The sequence below is a fragment of the Haliotis rubra genome, unplaced genomic scaffold (assembly GCF_003918875.1).
Source record: "Haliotis rubra isolate DU_JTF1 unplaced genomic scaffold, ASM391887v1 Scf108, whole genome shotgun sequence".
Lineage (NCBI taxonomy): Eukaryota > Metazoa > Mollusca > Gastropoda > Lepetellida > Haliotidae > Haliotis > Haliotis rubra.
In genome coordinates, this window is record NW_025764981.1 from 1,607,602 (window position 1) to 1,634,955 (window position 27,354).

Sequence of the window (27,354 nt, forward strand, 5' to 3'; positions counted from 1 at the left end):
ATACAAAAAGCGGGATATTTCCTCTTATATAGTGTTGGGTCCCCATCACTGATCATTTATGCTTTGATGCCAGTTACAATCGTTTTTGAGTTACGATTCCCTGTATTGTTGACACACAATAAACAAAGTCTCTGGCCACTCATTTGGCTTCCTCTTAAACCAGCATTGGTTGCTGGGGATCAATTTCAGCACAGAGGGGCAGTGGTTAAAGTGTTTGCTCATCACATAGAAGACCCAGGTTCGATTCCCCACATTGGTTCAATGTGTGAAGCCCATTTCTGGTGTCACCCACTGTGATATTGCTGGAATATTGCTAAAAGCAGTGTAAAACCATACTCACTCACTCAAGACCAGAATCCCCATAAGGCCATGTTGTAACAATCAGTGTTACTAACTAGTATGAAACATTTCAGTTTCAATAGATTGTCTGTGTTTTATTACAAGTACATGATTCATTTATTGAATGTAAATTAAAACAAGAATAAGTGCAAAAACATTCAGAGTATTTTTTATTAAACTAGATCCAAGAAATAAAATCTATCCTTAATATGAAAATAGCACACAAAATTGTGTGAGTATATGTGTAAATGAAGTCTACAAACTGATGATGAATGACACAGTTGTTTAAACTGTGTGTTAGTGGTTTATAAACTCAGTATTGGCAAGGTTTGTTCGTGGTATAACTGTTAGAGGTAGATAACACAATATCTGTATCCACTGTAGGTTGTATAAAACACAATATTTGTACCCAGGGTTCACTGAAAAAACAAACATAATATTTGTGCAATATTTGATCATATATAAACACAGTTGACATTTCCTTGTTCTATTTGGAGTGGGTACAATGTGTGAAGCCCATTTCTGGTGTCCCCCCGCCGTGATATAGCTGGAATATTGCTAAAAGTGGCATAAAACTATACTCACTCACTCACTCACTCTATTTGGAGAGTATAAAAATATTGTGATATAATACTTGACTCAATAAAGTTGTCATGATGAAATTCTTAATTCAAGCTAATGTGATTAACATAACAATGAATTGAACAATTTATGAAGTATAAATATATAATAATGACTACAGATAAAACATCGAAACATTTTGGAATGTGAATCAATGTATAAAAGGGACCCTCTTACAATAAACCCTACGGAAGGTCCTATCCTAGACTAACAACTAGTCTCTGAAATGAACATATTTTACTGAAAAAAGTTCATAGTAAAAAAAATATAATATTATGAAAAGGAGCCCTGAGACTTTCTTCATTTTCAGCCTGAAGCTGAGGAAATATAGACTTGCCACATTTTCTAGACTTGCGTGGGCTTTCTTGGATATATTTGCTTCAGGGTATGTACGACAGACTAGTCCTATCCCATCACAGGAAGTATCAGAGTACTGTCCAGCAACCTCTCTCTCTTTACTGGCTCAGTGGTCTTAGGTGTAGAGTTACATCCCTTGTGCAGACCACCTACCTATGATTTGGGGTTTGAATCCCACTCTGCCCTGACCATGTGTCTGGGTTTGTCTGCACCATACCTGTGCTCAAGGTTTCATCAAAATGGAAGACATCTACTGGCAAACAAGGATAAGTTGGACCAGCGCAGAGAATGCATTTACGAGAAGTAAGCCATTTAGGGATGTAGTCTTTGTTGTCAGCAATAGAGGGTTTTCCTTTAGATGTACAGGGAAGGGAAACAGATGCTTCTATGTATTTTCTAATTATAAATATTTACGATGACAAAAATAAGATCTGGAACCAGTAAGGTACAATTAAACATTAACATCAATCTCCACGTATTCCCTGAAATCATATTCAACCTCGACACCTTTTTCAGGCACAAAATCCGCCACTGCAGCATTGATAGCTTTGAACAGCGGCCATTTTGTTTTCCCATCACAAGATCCCCTGTAGTCGTCGGCGTTGAGCATGTAGACCATGGCTCCTCCAAACCCCTGCTGGAGCAGATACTGTGTCTGAAAATAGGTCAAGGAGAAGACTGACTGACTGAGTATAGTTTTACTCCGCTTTTTAGCAATATTCCAACAATATCACAGCGGGGTACATCAGAAATGAGCTTCACATATTGTGCCCATGTGGGGAATCAAACCCGGGTCTTCAGCATGACGAGTGAACGCCTTAACCATTAGGTTACCCCACCGCCCCTCAAGGAGATGATATAGCCAGGGTATACTTGTTACAGGAGATAAATACAGAGCTAGGTTATAGTGTCACGTGGGGAATCAAACCCGGTCTTCAGCATGACGAGTGAACGCCTTAACCATTAGGTTACCCCACCGCCCCTCAAGGAGATGATAGACTTGTTACAGGAGATAGATAAGAGCTAGGTTATAGAGTGACTTGGGAGATATGTCCACGTGATAACTTCTATAGGGAATCAGTTCTGTCAGGATGGACCTCTACAGGATTCACCTAGGTAAAAATGTTTGTTTGGAATAATCTCCCCAGGGAAAATAGGACCCAAAAACAATTTTGCAAGAGGTGAGTGAGTGAGTATGGTTTTACACCGCTTTTAGCAATATTTGAGCAATATCAGGCAGGGGAACATCAGAAAAAGGCTTCATACATTGTACCCATGTGGGGAATAGAACCCAGGTCCTCTGCGTGATGAGCGAACTCTTTAGCCAATAGGCTACCCCACCGTCCCTAGTGTGGGAGGAAGGCCAGATGAAGCAGTCTAGGACAAACCAAACGTAATCGGGTAGACTGGGATTCGAACTCACGATCAAAGGATGACTGGGTCACTAAAATATTATTTTCTGATTATAAAGCGTTTATCTCACCGCAGTTTGTTTTCTCATATGCCTCCCTATCATCCAGTTGCAAATTGGACAAAGTCACATGAGGGAATATTATGATACACACTGGCAGAATGTCATGATGGTGTTTACCTTTAATGTGACGCTGCGAACGTTGTCGTAAGAGATCCACAGATCCTCCTGGTACAGATAGGGGACCTTACTCTGGTCGTCCCACACTACGGTTGTACTGGTGTTCTTAGCCAACTCACAAACCTGAAATGTGAAAACAACACATCAAGTTATTTATCTGTGAGTGGGGGTGAGACAGACAGAGAGCAAAACTGAGTGAGTGAGAGATTCAGGGAGTGAATGAGCAAGTGTGAGAGTGAGTAAGTTAAATACATATATTAATTTCAACAAAGCTTACTTAAAGGTATAAATTTCAACTATAAAGCTTGATTTAAACATTTTGGGAAAGAATTCCGATAAAAACATATTAGTGTTTAGGAAATTTATTCTCCCTAACAATGATAAAATTCAAGATCTCATCTTTCAAAATTTATTGACCTTTCTAGTGATGTTATCAAAGCTTTGTGGTTGCTAAAATTTTGTGGTCAGGGGAAATGTAACAGTTTGGCAACAGCTTGCCAAATACCTGTCAATAACCATGTCAAGGTCAATAACTTCTTTCCTCCCCTTTTCAACCATCCACGTAAAAATTATGAACGTCCATCTTATCTATTGGAGAAAGGCAACTATTATGTGGAACAACTCCAATATGTGAGTGTGACCCAATGGTCTTGTAGTGTCATTTAAACCATATTTACATGGATGCATTAATGTAATTGGGACCCACTGCGATGTGATAAAATGCCAAGTATAAATCAGAGTTTATACAACTAAGGTATAGAGGGTGAGTGCCGGTCTTTGATTTAGAGAACTTTTCCCTTTTTCAACCTGAGAATGATCTTCCGTATGCCGTAAAATACGACGGAACAACCTGTTGATAGTCATCATATTCTCTTTCAAAATAGGGCCAGAAATGGGCATGTTTTTACTGCATGCAGTCAAAACCAATCATGTGTCAGTGTATTAATTTTGTCACATTTACTGTTTTCATTCACACGAAAATTTATAACACAAGTGACACGTGTCACTCACCAATTTACCTGACCTGCTTAGGCCTAATCCTTATCCATACTCCTTTTATCAGGCAACATCAATGAGCTTAATGCCGATGGTAATCCACTGTGTTATTAATACACGTTCAGCCAATCAGCCAATCAACAGGAGATTGACAGTTTAGAGAGCATCAATTACTGTACAAACAGGCAATTGGGCAGTCTTTGCTGTGCCAAAATATGGAATAGACTGACGCTGGAATAGAGGGCGTGTAAATGATCATAAATTAACTAGTTTCTGCCAGGACCAAATTTTAGTGCCGATATTGAGAGCATGCCGGATTAGAGGGCGTCCACTGTATATCTATTTTGAGTTTTCCTTAGCAGGAATCATTTGATAACATGTTACGTTTAATGTTTTCACACCCACCCACCATAAAAATTGAAAAAAAGTGGGTTGAGCCATTTAAAGTAGTTATTGTTTGGGTCAGCAAAGTTTTGAGATAAACGTGTAAAAAGAGGAATGATTTGGGATTACAGTGGTTTGGAATTGTTTTCTTCCTCCCATAGTGATAGAACTCTATTTCTATGACAACAGTCACCTTAGGGATTTGTTATATCCACCATTCAAAACTAATCTCTCATATTTCCTGAAATCTTGTTGAAAATGTCATGCCTAAAATGTTGGAGGTATTTTTCTCCATCATAATGGTATATCAGGCCATGTTTGTTTGTTGGTGGCCTCCATTGATCATTAAAAACTCAAACACATAATGTTGATTGAAGGGAAGGGAGTTGTGCGGTTGGACCCCAGGGTCCTCCCCATGGATCCACCTAGGCACTGCCATACATATGTGTGAAACACTAAAAGAACCCAAACAGGCCATTGGTTTTGCTCAGGTCTAAGCAGCATCTCAACAGACCCTGTATACTTACAGTATCATAGGCAGGGGAGTCCCCGATTCGTCCAACGCCTTTAGCCAAAGAGTAGAGTCCATGGGACTTTTCATCCAACAGCGTGTATGTGCGAGAGTACGTGGGAATTCCTGTCATCACCTGACTCTTCTTCATTCCCTGCCGGACCCATTCATTGGCCGACCATACCTAGACAGTGGCAGATCAAGGATAGTTTTATTATTATAATAGGTGAGGTGAAACGGGGTTAAGCATCATACTTAAGAATATTTTGCTCATATGACGATGTGCATGCATGTGTATGTGTGGCTGTTTGTACTAGCCCAGACTTAAGCTGGTTTTATAGTGCTAGCTTACTGAGATACCATGCAGCAGTTGAGCATGAATACCCCACCCAGACACATTATACAGTTTGGTCCCATTTTGCCTACACCCCAATTTACCTACAGTGAAAGTGAAGGGAATGTGGGACACCCCTTTGCATAAATGAGTATGTCCCAAGAATAATAACCTCTGCCGATATTCTGCTCAAAGTTCATAGTGACTGACAAAGTGACTGTTTGATCTTGATCCTACCATACTCACATACTTTGATCATGAGAGAACAGGCTTCTCCATACGTGAAATAAATTAGCCATGGAACCTTACCATACTTACTGTTTCCCATTAATGTCGAGAGCCAGGCAGGGACCAACAAGTACCATATTTTAACGTTTTGGGGTATGCCATGGCCGTGGATCCAACCAACAACCTTCCACTCTCCGGGTGGATGCTCTAACCACTACACCATGGAGGCGGTATTATAATAACATTAATAATGACAATAGTGGCTATTTCTATAGGCACCAGTGTCCACTCACTAGTGCATGCTCATGGTGGAATAAAACTGTTGGAATGTTACAAATCATTCATAGGCCAGTGTGAAAAAGTGTGTCTTTAGATTGTTCTCAAAAGAATCAAGAGAATGAGAGAGTTTGATATGTAGTGGTACAGAGTTCCATAGAACTGGGTCGGCATGCTGGAAAATCACTACTGTAAAACAGAGATCAGATTGAGCTGGAACCTTCAAACACAAATGAGTCACAACCAGTCAATATGTATCATTTTGTTGAATTTTCTCAGTGGATGAATAATTCTCCAGAAAGAGTTATCTCCTCCCCAGCTTCAAAAACATATAAAAAAAATTACATGAAGAGCTCTAATAAACATGACTTTAATTTTTCATTGTTTCATTTGAAACAGATTGTTTTAACTTGAGGAGAATATTTTTATTATAATCACTACTTGACAAAATATTATTCTCTGATTTCAAGTGTGTCCTTCATTTAGGAAAGGTGTTGCACCTGTTAAGACAATTAGTTGTGGGTGTCTATTTTAACTCAGGACCCCACGAGATCAAACATACGAAGTATCTGTTTTTAAAGATGGTCCTGTCCAGCACATCGTCCCCGGGATAGAGGGGGCTGTTGAGGCCAGTGAAGGGGAACACTTCCAGGTACAAGTGCATGTCGTAGGTCATCACGTTCACAAAGTCCACGTACCTGTCAGCAAACAGACATTGGATGACACCTCAGGGCAGACCACAGGCTTAACCTTCAACTAAGCTTCAGAAATAGACTCAGCCTTCATTTAGTTGGTTGGTTTGTTGTTTAACGCCACACTCAGCAATATTCCAGCTATATGGCAGCGGTCTGTAAATAATTGAGTCTGGACCAGACAATTCAGTGATCAGTGCATCAATCTAAGCAATTGGGATATGACTGACTGAGTTTGGTTTTACGCCGCTTTTAGCAATATTCCAGCAATATCACGGCGGGGGACACCAGAAAAGGGCTTCACTCATTGTACCCATGTGAGGATTCGAACCGGGTCTTCGGCGTGACGAGCCAACGTTTTAACCACTAGACTACCCCACCGCTCCCAATTGGGATATGATGACATGTATGAACCAAGTCAGCGAGCCTGACCACCCGATCTCGTTAGTCGCCTCTTACGACAATCATGGGTTACTGAAGAGCAATTCTAACCCTGATCTTCACGAGTCAACCTTCAACTAAGTTCAGTTTGCATCAGGAACTTAGATGAAGGTTGCCCTTTCAGAAAGTTTACTGATTATTACAAAAACAAAATATCAATGCAGGTTAACATTGAGTTTGCTTAATCAACGGCATCCTAAGAATAACGATCAATTTCCAAACTACTTTTCCTAGGCTTCATTAACATGGGTAACATTAAAACCTCATTGTATCACTCTCACTCACTCACTCACTCACTCACTCAGTCGTAACAATACTTACTTGGCTAGTTCAGCCACCTCGTAACAAGAGCTGATCATCTCCTCTCCAGCACTGACGGCCATGGACAGCAGCAGACGACTTCCGCCACTCTGTGCCTGGTCTGCATCGAACAACTCCCTAATAGTCTGTAAAGAAACACATCCAATTTTTTTTGAGCAGGACAGCTGTTGGGTTTACACTGGTTTGGATCTGGCCGTTGTATATTCTGACTGTTGGGTGAAGACTATGATATTTTTAAAGATCTGTTCTTGAAAAATATTTGAAATTAATTATCTTTTTCCTTAGCTTCTGATCAAAATAATTCCAATCCATGCTGGAATGTTCTGAAGTGTGCTTGGCTCTTCCTCTCAAAGAATGGGTTTGTTGTGTATATTTTAAAGAGATGTGTATATTTTAAAGAGAAAATATAAAGGCGAAAACTCTCAATTTGGAAATCGAGGACTCTCTGTCCTGCGACCACCAAACTAACCCAGTTTGACTAACCTTCACTAACAGGGTGAGATTGTGTCTGCGCGCAGGAGGGTGGCCGAATGTGGGGAATTCCCAGTCCATATCCAGACCATCGAAGCCATACTTCCTCATCCAGGGTACTGTACTTCTGGCAAACCTGGGCACACGGACTATACGATCACAGATACTACACTAGATGTTCTGATAATACTACAGCATTAAATGTTCTGGATTTCTAAACATTTTTAGAAATAATTTCATGTACATGTGTTAGACACTTGACTTTCATAAAATGATAACTTGATATTTTTTCAGCGTAACAAAATTGATATTTCATTAAAACTTAAACTCTGGCATTACATATTGTTTAAAAGAAACCCTTGTAACAATGTATTTATTGTGGCTGACAATTTCTTATTTTCAACAGTTTGTAACATCAGAATTTGTTTCAAACATTTGTGGGAATTTAAAATAAAAGTTTGATATTTTGTTATAAAACCCCAACTCCCAAACATCAAATGACAGATCCCTTATAGTGATCCTAGCTTTTAACACACAAATGCGAAGACCTATATCATACTTTGTCCTATTTTCTTGGGTGTTTAAAACCTGGGAAAAGTTGCCTCCATTGCAAAGCAAGACTTTCAAGGACGGCTTCAGTTTCTTCATAGTTGCAACTTTGGAGTAGTAGATAGCTTCATCGGACGCATTACTAGGTGTCATCTCTGCATCCTTGATGTATGTCCCCAAGAAGATGATGTGTGAACAAAGTGACACATTTATCGGTGGAGGAAGTGGGCTTGTGAATGGTTGGTGATCCATATAAAAGTAACACACAATGTTGAATGTGGAGTTATCTCCCCTTACTTGTTGTTGAGAGTTACCTCTCCTTGACTGGTAAGAACTGAATGAGTATTGTCTTGAAATACTTGGAGAAGAATCAGCATCTGTGAATGGAGTGTTCAAGTTAGTTGGGATTTTATAAATACTTTGCACAAATGTCAGTAAACACAGACCATGATCAGTGAGTGAGTGAGTGGGTGGATATGTCACTGACCAAAACGTTAGTAGCTACTCTGTTTAGGCCCTGCCAGACCAATTTTATTTCTTGTTTTACAGATTTTTGTCCTGAGAAAATCTAAAGGCAGAAGGGAAAAAAATTAAAAATAAATAATTACTAAAAACTTATTTTACTTTTGGCAATTTATGACGTGTATGTTTGGCAAAGCACAATCTAAAAAAAAAAATTCTTGTAAATTTACATGTTTGACCAATAAAACATTAGGAATTATTTTTGGAGCGGGGAAAATTAACTTTTTTTTCTTATTCTTAAAAAAAATACGACAGGCGGATCCGTGAAACTAGAAATAAACTTGGTCTGGCCTTATTAAGAATTTCAAACATTCTGTAGATTGTCATTCCATTTTTCTCCTATCACAACATGGCGTAATGGTTAAGTTTAGCATTTGAAGCAGTTGCCTGTCATATCGAAGACCTAGGTTCGATTCCCCACACGGGTATGATGTGTGAAGCCCATTTCTGGTGTAATCTGACTTGATATTACTGGAATATTGTGTAAAGTGGCATAAAACTGAACTCAAACACTCACTCACACAATCAGAACGTAAAATCCAACAGGAGCTAAGTTGTGTGGTGTAAGGTATGGTTAACTGTCACATTCAAGATTATTTCAGTTTATGTTTGTTGGTTTTGAAGTGCTAATGTGTTAATGTGAAATTATCCAAATCACCTTGGACACCCATCAAGATACAGGTGACAGCTGCAGCCAGGGCAAGTATAGTCCTCATTCTGATCTAGATGTGGAGTATTCACTCTTCAAATCTACAAAACAAGATAAAAGATTCACAAAACATGGGGAACTCTCTTTATGCATGATTGTTATATATGTTACCCTATTTTTGTTTTGTTTGTTGTTTAAAACCATACTCTAAGGGACTGTTGATAATGTATAGCTAGGGGTGGGGATAGGGTGTTTGTCAGCAATGGGGTGGGGAGAGCAATTTTGTACATGAAAATATTATGCAATAATTATCATGTAGAACATGGAAAGGTGGTTGGGTCATTGATTTTGTACATGATATGATATGCAGGCGGGGTGGGGGGGGGGTGGGTATACATAGTAAGTGTGTCACTTACTATGTACATACATTTTAGGGGGGAAGGGGATGTCATTCACATTGTACATAGCCATAAATTATGTACAGTCCCTAACTATTGGTTACCATTTACAATCTGGATACGATGACAATGTGTGGAGCCCACTTCTCGTGTCCCCCGCCGTGATATTGCTGGAATATTGCTAAAAGTTAAAAGCAGCGTAAAACCATACTCAGTCAGTCAGTCAGACAACCGTCAACAAAGTCAGTTTTGCCTGATCATCCAAATACCTTTGTCACCTCTTGCACTGTTAATTCTAAAGACACTTTAAAAAATATATAAACTGCTGTTTGCAATGCAAAAAATCAATTAATTAAGCAGGAATACAACCCTGGTTAAACGACTGTCTTAGCTGGAGTTTTTCAAATATTTCAGACCGCCTTTGTCTGCTAGCTCTTACCTGTCAGATTTATATCTATCTGTCTCACAGCTAATAAAACACTGATTCAACATATTAAAGGTATGTGTTCACATCTGGTCATCTAGAGCTAACATGGGAATGACAACAACACCAAGTAAAATATTTCCTCTTTCAGTATAAAACCTATATAATTCATACAAGGAAGTGTTTGTCAAGATTAGCATTTCAACTGTGACTCATTATTGTGTTCACAGGAAGTACAGCAGTCTAAATACATGCCCCATTGAAAACAGTATACATATACCCCAGTGTAGTCATTGAAATAGGTACTCCTCATTGAAGGAAAGAACAAAACAAATAAAGAACAGTGTGAAACATATATAATGCCTCATTGAGGACCTGAATTCTTTGAAGAAAACATATACACAAAAGAACAATATGATATATAGTTGAATCACTGAAGTACAAAGTTAAATATACATGACAAACATTGTGAAATATATCCAATTCATTTGCAGAACGTTATGAAATGTATCCCCTCACGGAAGGAACAGTAGGAAATGTGTGTGAAACTGAAGAACAGTAAGATATAAATAAATACACCCCCCACCCCACCAAAAAATGTATTATAAATCTATACCTATAAATACAATGCCGTCCGGTAATTCCGCGCACCTAAGCACATCGATCGCAACACGGCAACTAGCGTCTGGTATTTTTGTGGTTTAGGTGACTAAACATTATGGTATGCATCATATTTACCTAGAAATATAAGTTTTATTGACGACTATAAGATTCTAACGTTGCAACAAGCCATACGGTTGACATTACCGGCGTTCTGACGATATCGCTTGTTGTCCGGTAAATCTGCGCAGCAACTGATGTGCATAACATCCAGCTGGAGATCCGAAGTATGGAATATTTACCTTCTTTGAAGAACAGTACAAAGATTGTCCCAACACTGAGAGTCATTGCAAAAATCTAACACACACTGAGGATCATAAACGTATGATGTTATATAGACAAGTTAAAGTTATACCCTGTTAAAACATGACATTTGACTAAGCAGAGCTTCCTTAATTTCTTTGGTCTGACAATATAATAAACTTTATCGGCGTACAATTTTACACCAACCTGTAGTCTCACGTGTCTGTTGCTATCTCCTACCGTAGTGACAACGCCTGGTGAGGCAAACAGCCATTGATTTGCTATGTTGATTGACAAAGGGACATTGAACTTAGTCACATGGGGTTGCGCTTGTTTACGAAGGGGGGATAACTTCAATTATTGTAGGATTTGATACCATGACTTGAGCGTTCAGGTGGTGTCATCAGCGTAACGTGTGAAATTTAGGTTTGTTACATAGGCGGATCGAGAAATTTTCAAAAGGGGGGTTCAGGGGTTCGAAGACTCATTAACAAAACATTAACTTCAATGTGGTCTTTAGTAGAGGTTGTCGGATTAATTGAAATAATCGAAGATTGGTCGCAGTGACTAAACGACCAAGCAATCGATCATGTTTTCTCATAATCGAACACAAACAATTCTGGAACACTTGTTTTCATCAACAATATTTTTCACAAGGTTTTGTCTGTTACATTCCATAAGCACTACAAGCTTGTTCCAAGTCATCAATGAATTTATCTTAAAGACATCAAGAAATTTATGTTCCTAACATACTAGTCATCCCTTAAAGATGTGAAATTTTGCCAAAAAACAACAAAAATAAGTTCTTGTGTTTTCCTTATATTTTTGTGCATTTACAAATTTCATAAATGACGCTTACCAATTATTTTCGATGATTGATCGGTGGTAATGAACCAATCATCAATTATGACATTTTAACCAATTCCCAACACTAGTCTTTAGTCATTAGTAGGATCTGCCATTGTGTTATGTTGACATTAGTCATATAAATGTTCTATATATAGTTAACATGATTGCTGGAAGTAGCAAATGTAAATAGTTTCTTAGTCAAACTGGCTTAAACTGTTAATTTTTCAGAGACTAGCCATATTACAGTACAACCAGAAATTATTGAGAATTTAAAGATTGTAATTTTTTTCATTCGTTACTCACGTATTAAATGTGAATATTAGCAGAACATAACTCCAGATTCAAAGGCAGGTGAACAGTTAATATTTTGTCACCATGGGCAGCAATGCAGGCTTCAATGCGGCGGGGCACACTAATGATTAAAGAAGTTAGAAAGTCGTGGTCCATGCTGTCCCAATATCGGACCACCTCTTCTTTCATTTCAGCAATATTTGTCAGATTTTTCTTATTGACACTTTCCTTCATAAGTCCCCAAACATCTTCTATTGGATTTAGGTCAGGGCTATAGCTTGGCCAATCTAATAATGTCATATTTTGGGTCCGAAACCAGGCCTGTGAATGCTTTGAATGATGTTTTGGGTCGTTGTCCTGCTGGAAAATCCAAAAATTTCCATAGAACACGTGAGCAGATGGAAGTAAATGTCCCTCGAGAATGTCTGTGTACCGCTCACTGTTCATATTCCCTTCAAATACACAGAGGGGCGTTGCCCCTAACACAGATATGCCATCCCACACGTTAAATTTCGGACTGTACTTTGGGCGCTGATACAAAGAGTTTCAGTTTGTTTGGTCCAGTATTTCAGTGTATTAGGAAACAACCACACAGAACTTTCATCTGAGAAAATCACATTGTCCCAGTTAAAATTTTCTATGCTGTAAGCACCAGTTCAACCTTCGCTCCTTTTGTTCAGGTTTCATGATCGGTGATGGAATTCCTCGACTTTTCGGCCAACCCATTGCATGCAGCTCAGTTCTAATTGTCTCCTTTCAGAAGCCACAGTTCCTCTATCAATCATATCCAGCCTTAAGTTTTCTAAACTCCTTCGTTTGTTTTTCGAAACAAGAATACCAAGCCGCCCCCTGTCACCGACAGTCAATTTTCTGGGCCTACCTGCGCCTCCCTGGTGCTCAATGCCATATCCATTTGCAATATTTTTCAAAACACGATAAACAGTGGACAAAGGGATGCCTGTTCTACTTGAAATCATTTTAGCTGATCTGATGTCCTTGTTATAATACTCTAAAATCAACTTCCTCTTCTCTAAATCATCCATACTGAGGATCACTGAAAATGTCGTCTGCTAGCAAGTAAACAAAGGGGGATAACTCTTCATAAACTAATGAAAAAGGATTAACGGAGTTGTCTCTCTTGAATGAAACCAAGCACTTGATAGCTGGTCAAGGTTATTTATACTAGAAATCCCATTAAACATATTCCTCATATTCTCAATAATTTCTGGTCATACTATACTATGGAATTGGGTAATGAGTGACTGAGTGGCCGATTGAGTGACATCGTACCCAATGGTGTGGCATGTCAACCAAGGTTTTCATGGTATCCCAATTGCATAGATTGATGCTCATGCTGTTGATCACTTGATTGTCTTGTACAGACTTGATTATTTACAGACCACTGCCATATAGCTGGAATATTGCCAAGTGCAGTGCCATCAGTTTATAGCAGCTGTTGGTCTGATTGCAGTTTACTGTCACTCTCAGCAATATTCCAGCCATGTCACAGAAGCATGGATGAGAAAATCAAGGGACAACATTGTGAGCAATGTTCAGTGCTGTTTGGGTATGAAGACACACAGAAGGGCTTGTAATACAAAAAGCAGGATATTTCCTCTTATATAGTGTTGGGTCCCCATCACTGACAATTTATGCTTTGATGCCAGTTACAATCGTGTTTGAGTTACGATTCCCTGTATTGTTGACACACAATCAACCAAGTCATTGTCTCTGGCCACTCATTTGGCTTCCTCTTAAACCAGCATTGGTTGCTGGGGATCAATTCGAGCACAGAGGGGCGGTGGTTAAAGTGTTTGCTCATCACATAGAAGACCCAGGTTCGATTCCCCACATTGGTACAATGTGTGATGTGAAGCCCATATCTGGTGTCAGTGTAAAACCATACTCACTCACTCTAGCCCAGAATCCCCATAAGGCCAGGTTGTAAGGGACCATTTATAATTTAAGGGTGTGTGGGGTGGGGGTGGGTGTGTGTTTGGAAATGATGATTTTGTACAATGTGAATGCCCCCCCACAAAAAAAAATAAAATAATAATTAATAAATTAATGTTCAAAATAAGTGAATAAGTTCAAAATGTCATGTACAAAATCAATGCCCCCCCCTCCTCTTCCCATAATTTCTAAGCATAATTTTAAACACATTTCAATGTTTTAAACTGCTGACCCCCCCTAGTGCATGTCTACAAAATTGCTGACAACCCCCATCCCACCCCTCACCTCAGAACAAAATGGGTGACCTCCCCTTAAAATCATCATGAAACATTTCAGTTTCAATAGATTGTCGTGTTTTATTGCAGGTAAATGATTCATTTATTGAATGTAAATTAAAACAAGAATAAGTGCAAAAACATACAGAGTATTTTTTATTAAAATAGATCCAAGAAATAAAATCTATGGTGAATATGAAAATAGCACACAAAATGTGTGAGTATATGTGTTAATGAACTGTGTATTAGTGGTTTATAAACTCAGTATTTGCAAGGTTTGTACATGGTATAACTGTTAGAGGTAGATAACACAATATCTGTATCCACTGTAGGTTATATAAAACACAATATTTGTAACCAGGGTTCACTGACATAAACAATATTTGATCATATATAAACACAGTTGACATTTCCTTGTTCTATTTGGAGTGGGTACAATGTGTGAAGCCCATTTCTGGTGTCCCCTGCCGTGATATTACTGGAATACTGCTAAAAGCGGCATAAAACCATACTCACTCACTCACTCTATTTGGAGAGTATAAAACATTGTCATAGAATATGATCAACAATAGAATACTTGACTCAATGAAAGTTGTCATGATGAAATTCTTAATTCAAGCTTATGTGAATAACATAATTATGAATTGAACACTTTATAAAGTATAAATATATAATAATGACTACAGATAAAACACAGAAACATTTTGGAATGTGAATCAATGTATAAAATGGACCCTCTTCCAATAAACCCAACGGAAGGTCCTATCCCATAACAGGAAGTATCAGAGTACTGTCCAGCAACCATTTTTACTGGCTCAGAGGTAGGTAGGTAGGTAAGGTTTTAGGGCGACCTTGGGCCTATATGCGCCCAACACTTAACAATCTGTTATATTTTTGTTCAGTTAAATTCTGTCGTACTTACCCGTTTTAACGAGGAAGTCTAAAACAGCTCGTTGGATGCAACCATACATTAAATTATCACCAAGTATTGTGTTCATTGTAAAAGTATTTTTGGTTTTGTTAAGCACAGTTTCTTTAAGAGCATTACGTGGGTTTTCATGAGCTGGACATTCAATGAGGTAGTGCTGAACTGTTTCTGGGCAGTGTAAGTTACAGCTTTCACACAGAGGAGATAGGTCTTTATCTAAAATACTTTTATATGCCTTTAATCCCCAATGTCCCAGCCTGAGGCGAGTTAAAACAACTTCATCTCTGCGACAACGCCGACGAATTTTAAAATGTTTGTTTACTACAGGACAAGTAGAGTACATGTGTCTACCTGTAGTTTCATTATCCAATTATTTTGCCAAGATGCAGTTATTGAAGATGAAATGACAAACCAGTAATCTCTTGGAATGGGCTTAATTGAATGAATATCTGGCTGTGGTCTTAGGTGTAGAGTTACATCCCTTGCGCAGACCACCTACCTATGATTTGGGGTTTGAATCCCATCTGCCCTGACCATGTGTCTGAGTTTGTCTGCACCATACCTGTGCTCAAGGTTTCATCAAAATGGAAGACATCTACTGGCAAACATGGATAAGTTGGACCAGCGCAAAGAATGCATTTACGAGAACTTCTTTGAGTGGCATTTAAGAAGTTGGGAAGTACAATATAGAACAAACTTTATGGATAACAACTGCTTTTTATTCGTGAGTGCGACGTTTCGTTACAGATTCTTGTACCGTTGTCAAGCAATATTCCAACAATATCACAGCGGGGTACATCAGAAATGTCCCATTATGCTTGACAACGGTACAAGAATCTGTATTGAAATGTCGCACTCACGAATAAAAAGAAGTTGTTCTCCATAAAGTTTGTTCTATATTACATTTACAAGAAGTAAGCCATTTAGGGATGTAGTCTTTGTTGTCAGCAATAGAGGGTTTTCCTTTAGATGTACAGGGAAGGGAAACAGACGTTTCTATGTATTTTCTAAATATAAATGTTTACGATCACAAAAATAAGATCTGGTACCAGTAAGGTACAATTAAACACTAACATCAATCTCCACATATTCCCTGAAATCATATTCAACCTCGACACCCTTTTCAGGCACAAAATCCGCCACTGCAGCATTGATAGCTTTGAACAGCGGCCATTTTGTTTTCCCATCACAAGATCCCCTGTAGTCGTCGGCGTTGAGCATGAAGACCATGGCTCCTCCAAACCCCTGCTGGAGCAGATACTGTGTCTGAAATAGGTCAAGGAGAAGACTGACTGACTGAGTATAGTTTTACTCCGCTTTTTAGCAATATTCCAACAATATCACAGAGGGGTACATCAGAAATGAGCTTCACATATTGTGCCCATGTGGGGAATCAAACCCGGGTCTTCAGCATGACGAGTGAACGCCTTAACCATTAGGTTACCCCACCGCCCCTCAAGGAGATCATAGACTTGTTACAGGAGATAGATAAGAGCTAGGTTATAGAGTGACTTGGGAGATATGTCAACAGTGATAACTTCTATAGGGAATCAGTTCTGCCAGGATGGACCTCTACAGGATTCACCTAGGTAAAAATGTTTGTTTGGAATAATCTCCCCAGGGAAAATAGGACCCAAAAACAATTTTGCAAGAGGTGAGTGAGTGAGTATGGTTTTACACTGCTTTAGCAATATTTGAGCAATATCAGGCAGGGGAACACCAGAAAAAGGCTTCATACATTGTACCCATGTGGGAAATAGAACCCGGGTCCTCTGCGTGATGAGCGAACTCTTTAGCCACTAGGCTACCCCACCGTCCCTAGTGTGGGAGGAAGGCGTGATGAAGCAGTCTAGGACAAACCAAACGTAATCGGGTAGACTGGGATTCAAACTCACGATCAAAGGATGACTGGGTCGCTAAAATATTATTTTCTGATTATAAAGCGTTTATCTCACCGCAGTATGTTTTCTCATATGCCTCCCTATCATCCAGTTGTAAATTGGACAAAGTCCCATGAGGGAATATTATGATACAGATTGGCAGAATGTCATGATGGTGTTTACCTTTAATGTGACGCTGCGAACGTTGTCGTAAGAGATCCACAGATCCTCCTGGTACAGATAGGGGACCTTACTCTGGTCGTCCCACACTACGGTTGTACTGGTGTTCTTAGCCAACTCACATACCTGAAATGTCAAAACAACACATCAAGTTATTTATCTGTGAGTGGGGGTGAGACAGACAGAGAGCAAGACTGAGTGAGTGAGAGATTCAGGGAGTGAATGAGCAAGTGTGAGAGTGAGTAAGTTAAATAAATACAATAATACCAGCTTACTTCATAAATTTCAAACAGTATTTTAAGGAAAAGAATTAAAAAATATATTACTGTTCTGAGATTTATTCTCCCTAACAATGATAAATTCAAGATCTCATCTTTCCAAAATGTAGGGGCAGGGTGGTAGTCTGTAGTAGTAGTCGTTAAAGCGTTTGCTCGTCACGCTGAAGACCCGGATCCGATTCTCCCCATGGGTACAATATGTGAAGCCCATTTCTGGTGTCCCCACCATGATATTGCTGGAATATTGCTAAAAGCAGCATAAAACCATACTCACTCACTCACTCACTTTCCAAAATTTATTGACCTTTCTAGTGATGTTATGAAAGTTTGTGGTTGATAAACTTTTTTTGTCTTGGGGAAATGTAACAAATTTGGCAACAGCTTGTCAAATACATGTACCTGTCAAGGTCAATAACTTCTTTCCTCACATCCACAACGTCCATTTTATCTATTTGAGAAAGGCAACCATATCTATTTTGAGTTTACCTTAGCAGGAATCATTTGATAACATGTTACGTTTAATGTTTTCACACCCACTCACCCATTCTCTTCCCACAGAGGTTACTCCTGTCATATCTTCCTCTGTTCTAATATGGCCCTTTCATGGTGTGAGCGTTCAAGACTTGTGATTGGAGGCAATCAGATTTAGTTGTGCAATCAGCGACGTTGTTTCAAAAGTGATCATTCGCAAGGCCTCGGTAATTTCTGTATACTTCGAGAAAACTAAACCTCTTCCCCTGCGCGATGCGCAAACGTTTCTTCTAGACAGAACTCAGTCATGTTATGGCAGATCAGTGGCGTCTCCATCGCCCTCGTTGACAACGGACAAGCTAGCCATTAAACGTCTTGTGTGTAACATCAACACAAGTCCCCGGGAGATTGGGGATATTTGTGGCCTCACATTTGCTTGTGTTAGTCAAGTTGAATCTAAGTCGATGTAACACGTGTTCTGATTGGATAGAAAGAAGGGAGATAATTCGTGTTGCGATCTTTTGCCGCTAGGGGATTTTACGAGAACCGGGAAATATGGCCATATTAGAACAGAGGTTCTTAGGAAGATATGACAAGTAACCTCTGTGGGAAGAGAATGCCACTCACCATAAAAAATGAAAAAAATGGGTTGAGCCATTTAAAGTAGTAATTGTTTGGGTCAGCAAAATTTTGAAATAAATGTGTAAAAAGAGGAATGATTTGGGATAACAGTGGTTTGGAATTGTTTTCTTCCTCCCATAGTGATAGAACTCTATTTCTATGACAACAGTACCTTAGGGATATGTTATAGAGAGAGAGAGAGAGTTTATTCGCATAATGGTCTCATGGCCCAGAGTACAAAAAATACATAATTTTTTGTTTGTGCGCATTCAATACATATACATAAATATAGTACATCAATATATAGCAGTCAAACAGGTAGATTTCTCTTCAGATAGATTGCTAGACTTTTAATAACATTCATATTTTTGTACATAACAACTGCTTAAACTTAAAGACAGATGGATTTATATGATAATATCCAGGTATAAACTGCATCCGACTTGTATGGTAATAAGGACATACTAATAAAAAGTGGTATTCGTCTTCTACGACATCTAAATGACACTTGATACATATTGCTATAGTACTATCGACATTGTCTTTATTGAAACGCAACTGTTGGACACCCAATTTGTGCGATAAGCAACGAAATTTACATAAAATACGCCTCAAGTCTCTATTAGTGTACAATGCAGTTATATACACTTCTGTTTCCAAAACTGACTTGCACGATGAATAAACTTTAAGAAAAGAACTACTACCAATATCACTGCTCCAAGTTTGGAAACAGATATCCTTGCAGCGTTGCTTAAACGTTGTCATAAATACATCTACGTCGCCAAAGTCTTGTGTAATCCACACAAAAGAAAACCCAAATTTAAACAATTTTCAACGAACATGAGAAACCCAGTTAACATTTCCATTTTCGTCAAAGACTTTAAGCATTTCATAACAAGCTCGAGGTTACCTATGGCTAATCATTCTCATGAGTCTACACCAGTACCTGATACAACGACTAAAATAATTAACAGCCATTTGATATCTGCCCAACTCCCCTAACACAGCTTTTGTAGACACAAATTTTCCTAAACCTAAATACTTCTTGAAGAACGAGCCCTGTAGCTTTTCAATATCTGCTCTATATGTATATCCCCAAATTTCAGCACCATAAAGCAAAATAGGTGCTATTTTCGTGTCAAATATGTTGTCAATATTTGTTATAACTGCCTTTCAAAACTAATCTCTCATATTTCCTGAAATCTTGTTGAAAATGTCATTACTAAAATTTTGAAGGGTTCTTTCGCCATGGCAATGGTATGTCAGGACATGTTTGTTTGTTGGTGGCCTCCATTGATCATTAAAGAGAATCAAAATCTGCTCTCAAACAGATAGTTGGTGTCTCAAACACATAATGTTGATTGAAGGGAAGGGAGTTGTGCGGTTGGACCCCAGGGTCCTCCCCATGGATCCACCTAGGCACTGCCATACATATGTGTGAAACACTTAAAGAACCCAAACAGGCCAGTGATTTTGCTCAGGTCTAAGCAGCTTCTCAACAGACCCTGTATACTCACAGTATCATAGGCAGGGAAGTCCCCGATTTGTCCGACTCCTTTAGCCAAAGAGTAGAGTCCATGGGACTTTTCATCCAGCAGCGTGTATGTGTGAGAGTACGTGGGAATTCCCGTCATCACCTGACTCTTCTTCATTCCCTGCCGAACCCATTCATTGGCCGACCATACCTAGACAGTGGCAAATCAAGGAATGAAGCTATAGCTCTATTAATATAATAGGTGAGGTGAAATGGGGTTTAACATCATACTTAAGAATATTTTGCTCATATGACGATGTGCATGCATGTGTATGTGCGGCTGCTTGTACTAGCCCAGACTTAAGCTGGTTTTATAGTGCTAGCTCACTGAGATACCATGCCGCAGTGAAGCATGAATACCCCACTCAGACACATTATACTGACTCCGAGCCGACCAGTCCTTGTTGTACCCATTAATGCCGAGCATCAGGCAGGGACCAACAAGTACCATTTTTTAACATCTTTTGGTATGACACAGCTGGGAATCAAACCCACGACCTTCCGCTCCTCGGGGCGGACGCTCTAGCCACTACATAATGGAGGTGGTCGCAGCTTCAGAAACATTAAAATTACATGAAGATTTCTAATAAACATGACTTGCATTTTTCATTGTTTCATCTGAGGAGATTATTTTGTCATAATCACTGCTTGACAAAGAAGAGAAACATAATTCTCTGATTTCAATTGTGTCTTTCATTCAGGAAAAGTGTTGCACCTGTTAAGACAATTAGTTGTGGGTGTCTATTTTAACTCAGGACCCCACGAGATGAAACATACGAAGTATCTGTTTTTAAAGATGGTCCTGTCCAGCACATCGTCCCCGGGATAGAGGGGGCTGTTGAGGCCAGTGAAGGGGAACACTTCCAGGTACAGGTGCATGTCGTAGGTCATCACGTTCACAAAGTCCACGTACCTGTCAGCAAACAGACATTGGATGACACCTCAGGGCAGACCACAGGCTTAACCTTCAACTAAGCTTCAGAAATAGACTCAGCCTTCATTTAGTTGGTTGGTTTGTTGTTTAACCCCACACTCAGCAATATTCCAGCTATATGGCAGCGGTCTGTAAATAATTGAGTCTGGACCAGACAATTCAGTGATCAGTGCATCAATCTAAGCAATTGGGATATGATGACGTGTATGAACCAAGTCAACGAGCCTGACCACCCGATCTCGTTAGTCGCCTCTTACGACAATCATGGGTTACTGAAGAGCAATTCTAACCTGGATCTTCACAGGTTAACCATCAACTAAGTTCATTCTGCATCAGGAACTTAGATGAAGGTTGCCCTTTCAGAAAGTTTACCAATTAATACAATAACAAAATGCAGGTTAACATTGAGTTTGCTTAATCAACCTAAAAATAACGATAAACTCTCAAACTACTTTTCCTAGGCTTGAATAACATGGGTAACATTTAAACCTCACTGTATCACTCTCACTCACTCAGTCGTAACAATACTTACTTGGCTAGTTCAGCCACCTCGTAACAAGAGCTGATCATCCCCTCTCCAGCACTGACAGCCATGGACAGCAGCAGACGACTTCCGCCATTCTGTGCCTGGTCTGCATCGAACAACTCCCTAATAGTCTGTAAAGAAACACATCCAATGTTTTAGAGCAGGACAGCTGTTGGGTTTACACTGGTGTGGATCTGGCCATTGTATATTCTGACTGTTGGGTGATGACTATGATATTTTTAAAGATCTGTTCTTGAAAATATTTGAAATTAAATATTTTTCTTTAGCTGTTGATAAAAATAATTCCATTCCATGCTGGAATGTTCTGAAGTGTGCTTGGTTCTTCCTCTCAAAGAATGGGTTTGTTCTGTAAATGTTAGCGATGACCCAGAAAATATAAAGGCAAAAACTCTCAATTTGGAAATCGAGGACTCTCTGTCCTGCGACCACCAAACCAACCCAATTTGACTGACCTTCACTAACAGGGTGAGATTGTGTCTGCGTGCAGGAGGGTGGCCGAATGTGGGGAATTCCCAGTCCATATCCAGTCCATCGAAGCCATACTTCCTCATCCAGGGTAGTGTACTTCTGGCAAATCTGGACACACGGACTATACGATTACAGATACTACACTAGATGTTCTGATAATACTACAACATTAAATGTTCTGGATTTCTAAAAAAAATTTTAGATAATAAGTTTGTGTACATATGTTCGACACTTGATTTTCATAACTTGATACTTTTTCAGCTCAAAACACTTGATATTTCATTAAAACTTAAACTCTGGGATTACATATTTTTTTAATTTGTAACAATGTATTTATTGTGGTTGAAAATTTCTTATTTTCAACAATTTGAAGCATCAGAATTTGTTACAAGCATTTGTGGGAATTTAAAATAAAAGTTTGATATTTTGTTATAAAATCGCAGGCCCCAGCTCCCAAACATCAAATGATTGATCCCTTATAGTGATCCTAGCTTTTAGCACACAATTGCGAAGACCTATATCTTACTTTGTCCTATTTTCTTGGGTGTTTAAAACCTGGGAAAAGTTGCCTCCATTGCAAAGCAAGACTTTCAAGGACGGCTTCAGTTTCTTCATAGTTGCAATTTTTGAGTAGTAGATAGCTTCATCGGACACATTACGAGGTATCATCTCTGCATCCTTGATGAACGTCACCATGAAGATGATGTGTGAACAAAGTGACACATTCATCGCTGGAGGAAGTGGGCTTGTGAATGGTTGGTGATCCATATCAAAGTAACATACAATGTTGAATGTGGAGTTATCTCCCCTTACTTGTTGTTGAGAGTTACCTCTCCTTGACTGGTAGGAACTGAATGAGTATTGTCTTGAAATACTTGGAGAAGAATCAGCATCTGTGAATGGAGTGTTCAAGTTAGTTGGGATTTTATAAATAATTTGTACAAATGTCAGTAAACACAGACCATGATCAGTGAGTGAGTGGGTGGATATGTCACTTTATTACCCACGTGGTCAACGTATGGGTAGTTGCATACTAATCTCGTACGTCACACGAGTGTCGTATCGCGTTGACCTGTGTCGTAACGACTTGACCTGAGATTCTAACGATTTGATTGGATAACCGATGACCTCTCAATTAGGTCACATTCTGACGTAACTATTTTTTCATTCATAACAAACACGTGAATTCATTCATTCTACAACTAAATGCATTGTGGGAATGTAAAGCATCGCGAACGTTGCCGTGTCGCTGTTTAACTGTGAGTCGAACTGAGACATTATATCCATCGAAACACATAAACGCAATGTTTCCACCAGTGATGTTAGCCGAATGAAGCAACTGCAAACCAAGAAACGCAGTGCCACGGAGTAGTTTACTGTAGGAGGCTGTAATGCGTAGGCGATGACAACTGACATGCATCGTGACGCCGGTTACCAAGGCAGTGACACCATTACAGTGTGACGCCATGCAAATATTGTACTACAGTACAAAACTCTTCCGCAACCTCTTTATGAAACCGGTTTCGTTTGAAACCAAAATATGAACAAAAATAAGCTATTTTGTCAATTTAATGCATGTAAGATGTGGGTAATAAATAAAATACCATTCTGTTCATTACATACGAATTATACGAACTGGCGTGATCTTCCTATGTTATTGACCTCGCTTTCGCTCGGTCAGATACCATAGGAAGGGCACTCGTTTCGTATAATTCGTATGTAATGAGACCTCGTGTAGTATTCTCTATGACCGAAACGTTAGTAGCTACTCTGTTTAGGCCCTGCCAGACCAATTTTATTTCTTGTTTTACAGATTTTTGTCCTCAGAAAACCTAAGGGCAGAAGGGAAAAAAAATAAAAATAAAAAATTACTAAAAGTATTTTACTTTTGGCAATTTATGACGTGTATATTTGGCAAAGCACAATCTAAAAAAAATTTCTTGTAAATTTACATGTTTGACCAATAAAACATAAGGATTTTATTTTTTTGGAGCGGGGAAAATTAACTTTATTTTTTTTCTTATTCTTAAAAAAAAATATGACAGGCGGATCTGTAAAACTAGAAATAAAATTGGTCTGGCCTTATTAAGAATTTCAAACATTCTATAGATTGTCATTCCATTTTTCTCCTATCACAACATGGCGTAATGGTTTAGTTTAGCATTTGAAGCAGTTGCCTGTCACATCAGAGACCTAGGTTCGATTCCCCACATGGGTATGATGTGTGAAGCCCATTTCTGGTGTAATCTGACTTGATATTACTGGAATATTGTGTAAAGTAGTGTTGGGAATTGGTTAAAATCTCATAATTGATGATTGGTTCATTACAATAAGGAAAACAACATGAAGCTCTTTGGGGGCTTTTTGGCAAAATTTCACACCTTTAAAGGATGACTAGTATGTTAGGAACATAAATTTCTTGGAGCCTTTAAGATAAATTCAATCATGATTTGAAACGAGCTTGTAGTGCTTACAAAATGTAACAGACAAAACCATCCATGTGAAAAATATTGTTAATGAAAACAAGTGTTCCAAAATTGGTTGTGTTCGATTATGAGAAATTATGATCGATTGCTTGGTCGTTTAGTCACTACGACCAATCTTCGATTATTTCAATTAATCGGACCACCACTAGTGTAAAGTGGCATAAAACTGAACTCAAACACTCACTCACACAATCAGAACGTAAAATCAAACAGGAACTAAGTTGTTTGGTGTAAGGTATGGTTAACCGTAACATTCAAGATTATTTGATTTAATGTTTGTTGGTTTTGAAGTGCTAATGTGTTAATGTGAAATTATCCAAATCACCTTGGACACCCGTCAAGATGCAGGTGACAGCTGCAGCCAGGGCAAGTATAGTCCTCATTCTGATCGAGATGCGGAGTATTCACTCTTCAAATCTACAAAAGAAGATAAAAGGTTCACAAAGCATGGGACACTCTTTATGCATGATTAATCTGATTGTTATATATGTTACTCTATTTTTGCTTTGATTGTAATTTTGTACATAAAAATATTATGCAATAATTACCATGTTGAACATGGAAAGGTGGGGGTATTTGATTTTGTACATGACATGCAGAGGAGGGGGTGGGTGGGGGGTGTGGCTTGTGTTACAATTTGCTATGTACATACATTTTTTATATTTATTTATATTTTTTATTAATCAATTTATTTTTATTTTATTTATTTATTTTATTTTTTATTTTATTATTTATTTTATATATTTATTTTTATTTTTACTTTTATTTTTTTTATTTTTTTGTTTTATCGTAGGGCTGTTCCATTCACATTGTACATGCTTCTCCATAAAAATCATCATTACCCCTAGAAGATCAATTCTAACCCGGATCTTCACGGGTTAGAACGTTATGAAATGTATCCCCTCATTGGAGAATATTAAGAAGTACGTATCCATAATCCGTCCTTATTGAGCAGTAGGAAATGTGTGTGAAACTGAAGAACTGTAATGTATACCCTCCATTCATAAAATGTATTAAATCTATATCCCCTCATTGTAGAACGGTGTGAAATACTTCCCTTTGAAGAACAGTACAAAGTATATCCCAACATTGGGGATCATTGCAAAAATCTTCACATTGACGATCATAAACGTATGATGTTATACAAGTTATACCCCGTTAAAACATGGCATATTTTGACCATGCAGATTTATTTCAGTTGTTCAAAGCTTGCTTTATTTCTTTGGTCTGACAAATTAATAAACTTCATCGGCGTACCCGATTTACACCAACCTTTGGCCTCACGTGTCTGTTGTTATCTCCTACCTTGGTGACAACGCCTGGTGAGGCATTTGCTGTGTTGACAATGGGACATTGAACTCAGTCACATGGGGTAGCGTTTGTTTACGAAGGGGGATAACTTCAAGTATTGGAGGTTTTGATACCACTCAAAGAAATCGCCCACTGCTGAAATACACCTAATGCTTATTTGATTTTCTTTTTGTTGATACTTTTAACATAAAACTTATTGGCAACTACATACATGTTTTAAACAATCGGTATAAAACAATATTCATGAAATAATTCAATTGGTCCCAAAATAGTCATGGCTTTGGAATTTATTCAGTTGGTGTAAATTATATTATGCAATGAATATTATGTTGGGTTGAATATTGTACAAGAGTGAATATGTGATTCTTGGAAGGATTTCTTTTTAGTCAGTTTTCTGAAGAGAAGGAATTTCCATAGATCACCAGTAAACTTACTTTCATATTCACATAAAAATAAAACATTAAACGCAAAACAACCATTTTTTTTCAAGTGCTCCTTATGTTCTCAAGTGCTCCTTTTTTACAAACTTATATTATTAGGGACCTGAAAATAATACATCAGCATCAACATTCTAAATACTGGTGGTGAATAAATATATGAAACCTGTTGCCAAGGAAACTAACAAAATATTTCCGTAAAACGTCCAACACCATCAAAAAAAGCTAGTTTACATCTAGACCTATCTGCTTGCTAAGTTTGGTGAAAAAGAATAGCATTGTTTTCAATATCTGCTCCAGACATAAACACTACCCCTGTCTTCAGTATATGTTCTCCTGTTGTTTTGGAAACTTGAAAACATATTTGTGGAAAACGCACTTATTAACCACCATACCTATCATTTTACCAAGATATGTGAAGAAATACTGCATGAAAGCGTTTGGCTTTTTGTTTGTCAATTAACACCGCACGCAGCAATATTCCAGCTATATGGTGGCTGTCTGTAAATAATCGAGTCTGGACCAAACAATCCATTGATCAACAGCATGAGCATCAATCTATGCAATTGGGATACCATGAAAACCTTGGTTGACATGCCACACCATTGGGTACGATGTCACTCAATCGGCCACTCAGTCACTCATTACCCAATTCCACAGTATAGTATGACCAGAAATTATTTAGAATATGAGGAATATGTTTAATGGGATTTCTAGTATAAACAACCTTGACCAGCTATCAAGTGCTTGGTTTCATTCAGGAGAGACAACTCCGTTAATCCTTTTTCATTAGTTTATGAAGAGTTATCCCCCCTTTGTTTACTTGCTAGCAGACGACATTTTCAGTGATCCTCAGTATGGATGATTTAGAGAAGAGGAAGTTGATTTTAGAGTATTATAACAA

At 38.5% G+C, this 27,354-nt stretch overlaps 2 protein-coding genes across 3 annotated transcripts; both read right to left on the reverse strand.

The window, feature by feature from the left end:
* Nucleotides 1–1,258: 1,258 nt before the first annotated feature.
* Nucleotides 1,259–11,329, reverse strand: LOC124281256 (acidic mammalian chitinase-like). 2 transcript variants are annotated; one of them, XM_046717286.1, is made up of 9 exons: nucleotides 11,215–11,329; nucleotides 9,292–9,383; nucleotides 8,122–8,488; nucleotides 7,575–7,698; nucleotides 7,092–7,216; nucleotides 6,200–6,335; nucleotides 4,816–4,983; nucleotides 2,909–3,031; nucleotides 1,259–1,972 (listed from the first exon to the last, which is right to left on the reverse strand). In XM_046717286.1, the coding sequence occupies exons 2-9, from the start codon at nucleotides 9,347–9,349 to the stop codon at nucleotides 1,769–1,771; spliced, it is 1,305 nt and encodes a 434-aa protein (XP_046573242.1). In that variant the 5' UTR covers nucleotides 9,350–9,383; nucleotides 11,215–11,329; the 3' UTR covers nucleotides 1,259–1,768. The 2 variants fall into 2 exon arrangements, with proteins under 2 accessions (XP_046573242.1, XP_046573248.1); XM_046717292.1 differs by lacking the exon at nucleotides 11,215–11,329 and adding an exon at nucleotides 10,120–10,220.
* A 4,792-nt stretch (nucleotides 11,330–16,121) lies between these two features.
* Nucleotides 16,122–26,072, reverse strand: LOC124281245 (acidic mammalian chitinase-like). Its single transcript, XM_046717276.1, has 9 exons — nucleotides 25,975–26,072; nucleotides 25,028–25,119; nucleotides 22,743–23,109; nucleotides 22,201–22,324; nucleotides 21,734–21,858; nucleotides 21,045–21,180; nucleotides 20,251–20,418; nucleotides 17,367–17,489; nucleotides 16,122–16,569 (listed from the first exon to the last, which is right to left on the reverse strand). Exons 2-9 carry the CDS (start codon nucleotides 25,083–25,085, stop codon nucleotides 16,366–16,368), a joined length of 1,305 nt encoding a protein of 434 aa, XP_046573232.1. The 5' UTR covers nucleotides 25,086–25,119; nucleotides 25,975–26,072; the 3' UTR covers nucleotides 16,122–16,365.
* Between the last annotated feature and the right edge of the window lie 1,282 nt (nucleotides 26,073–27,354).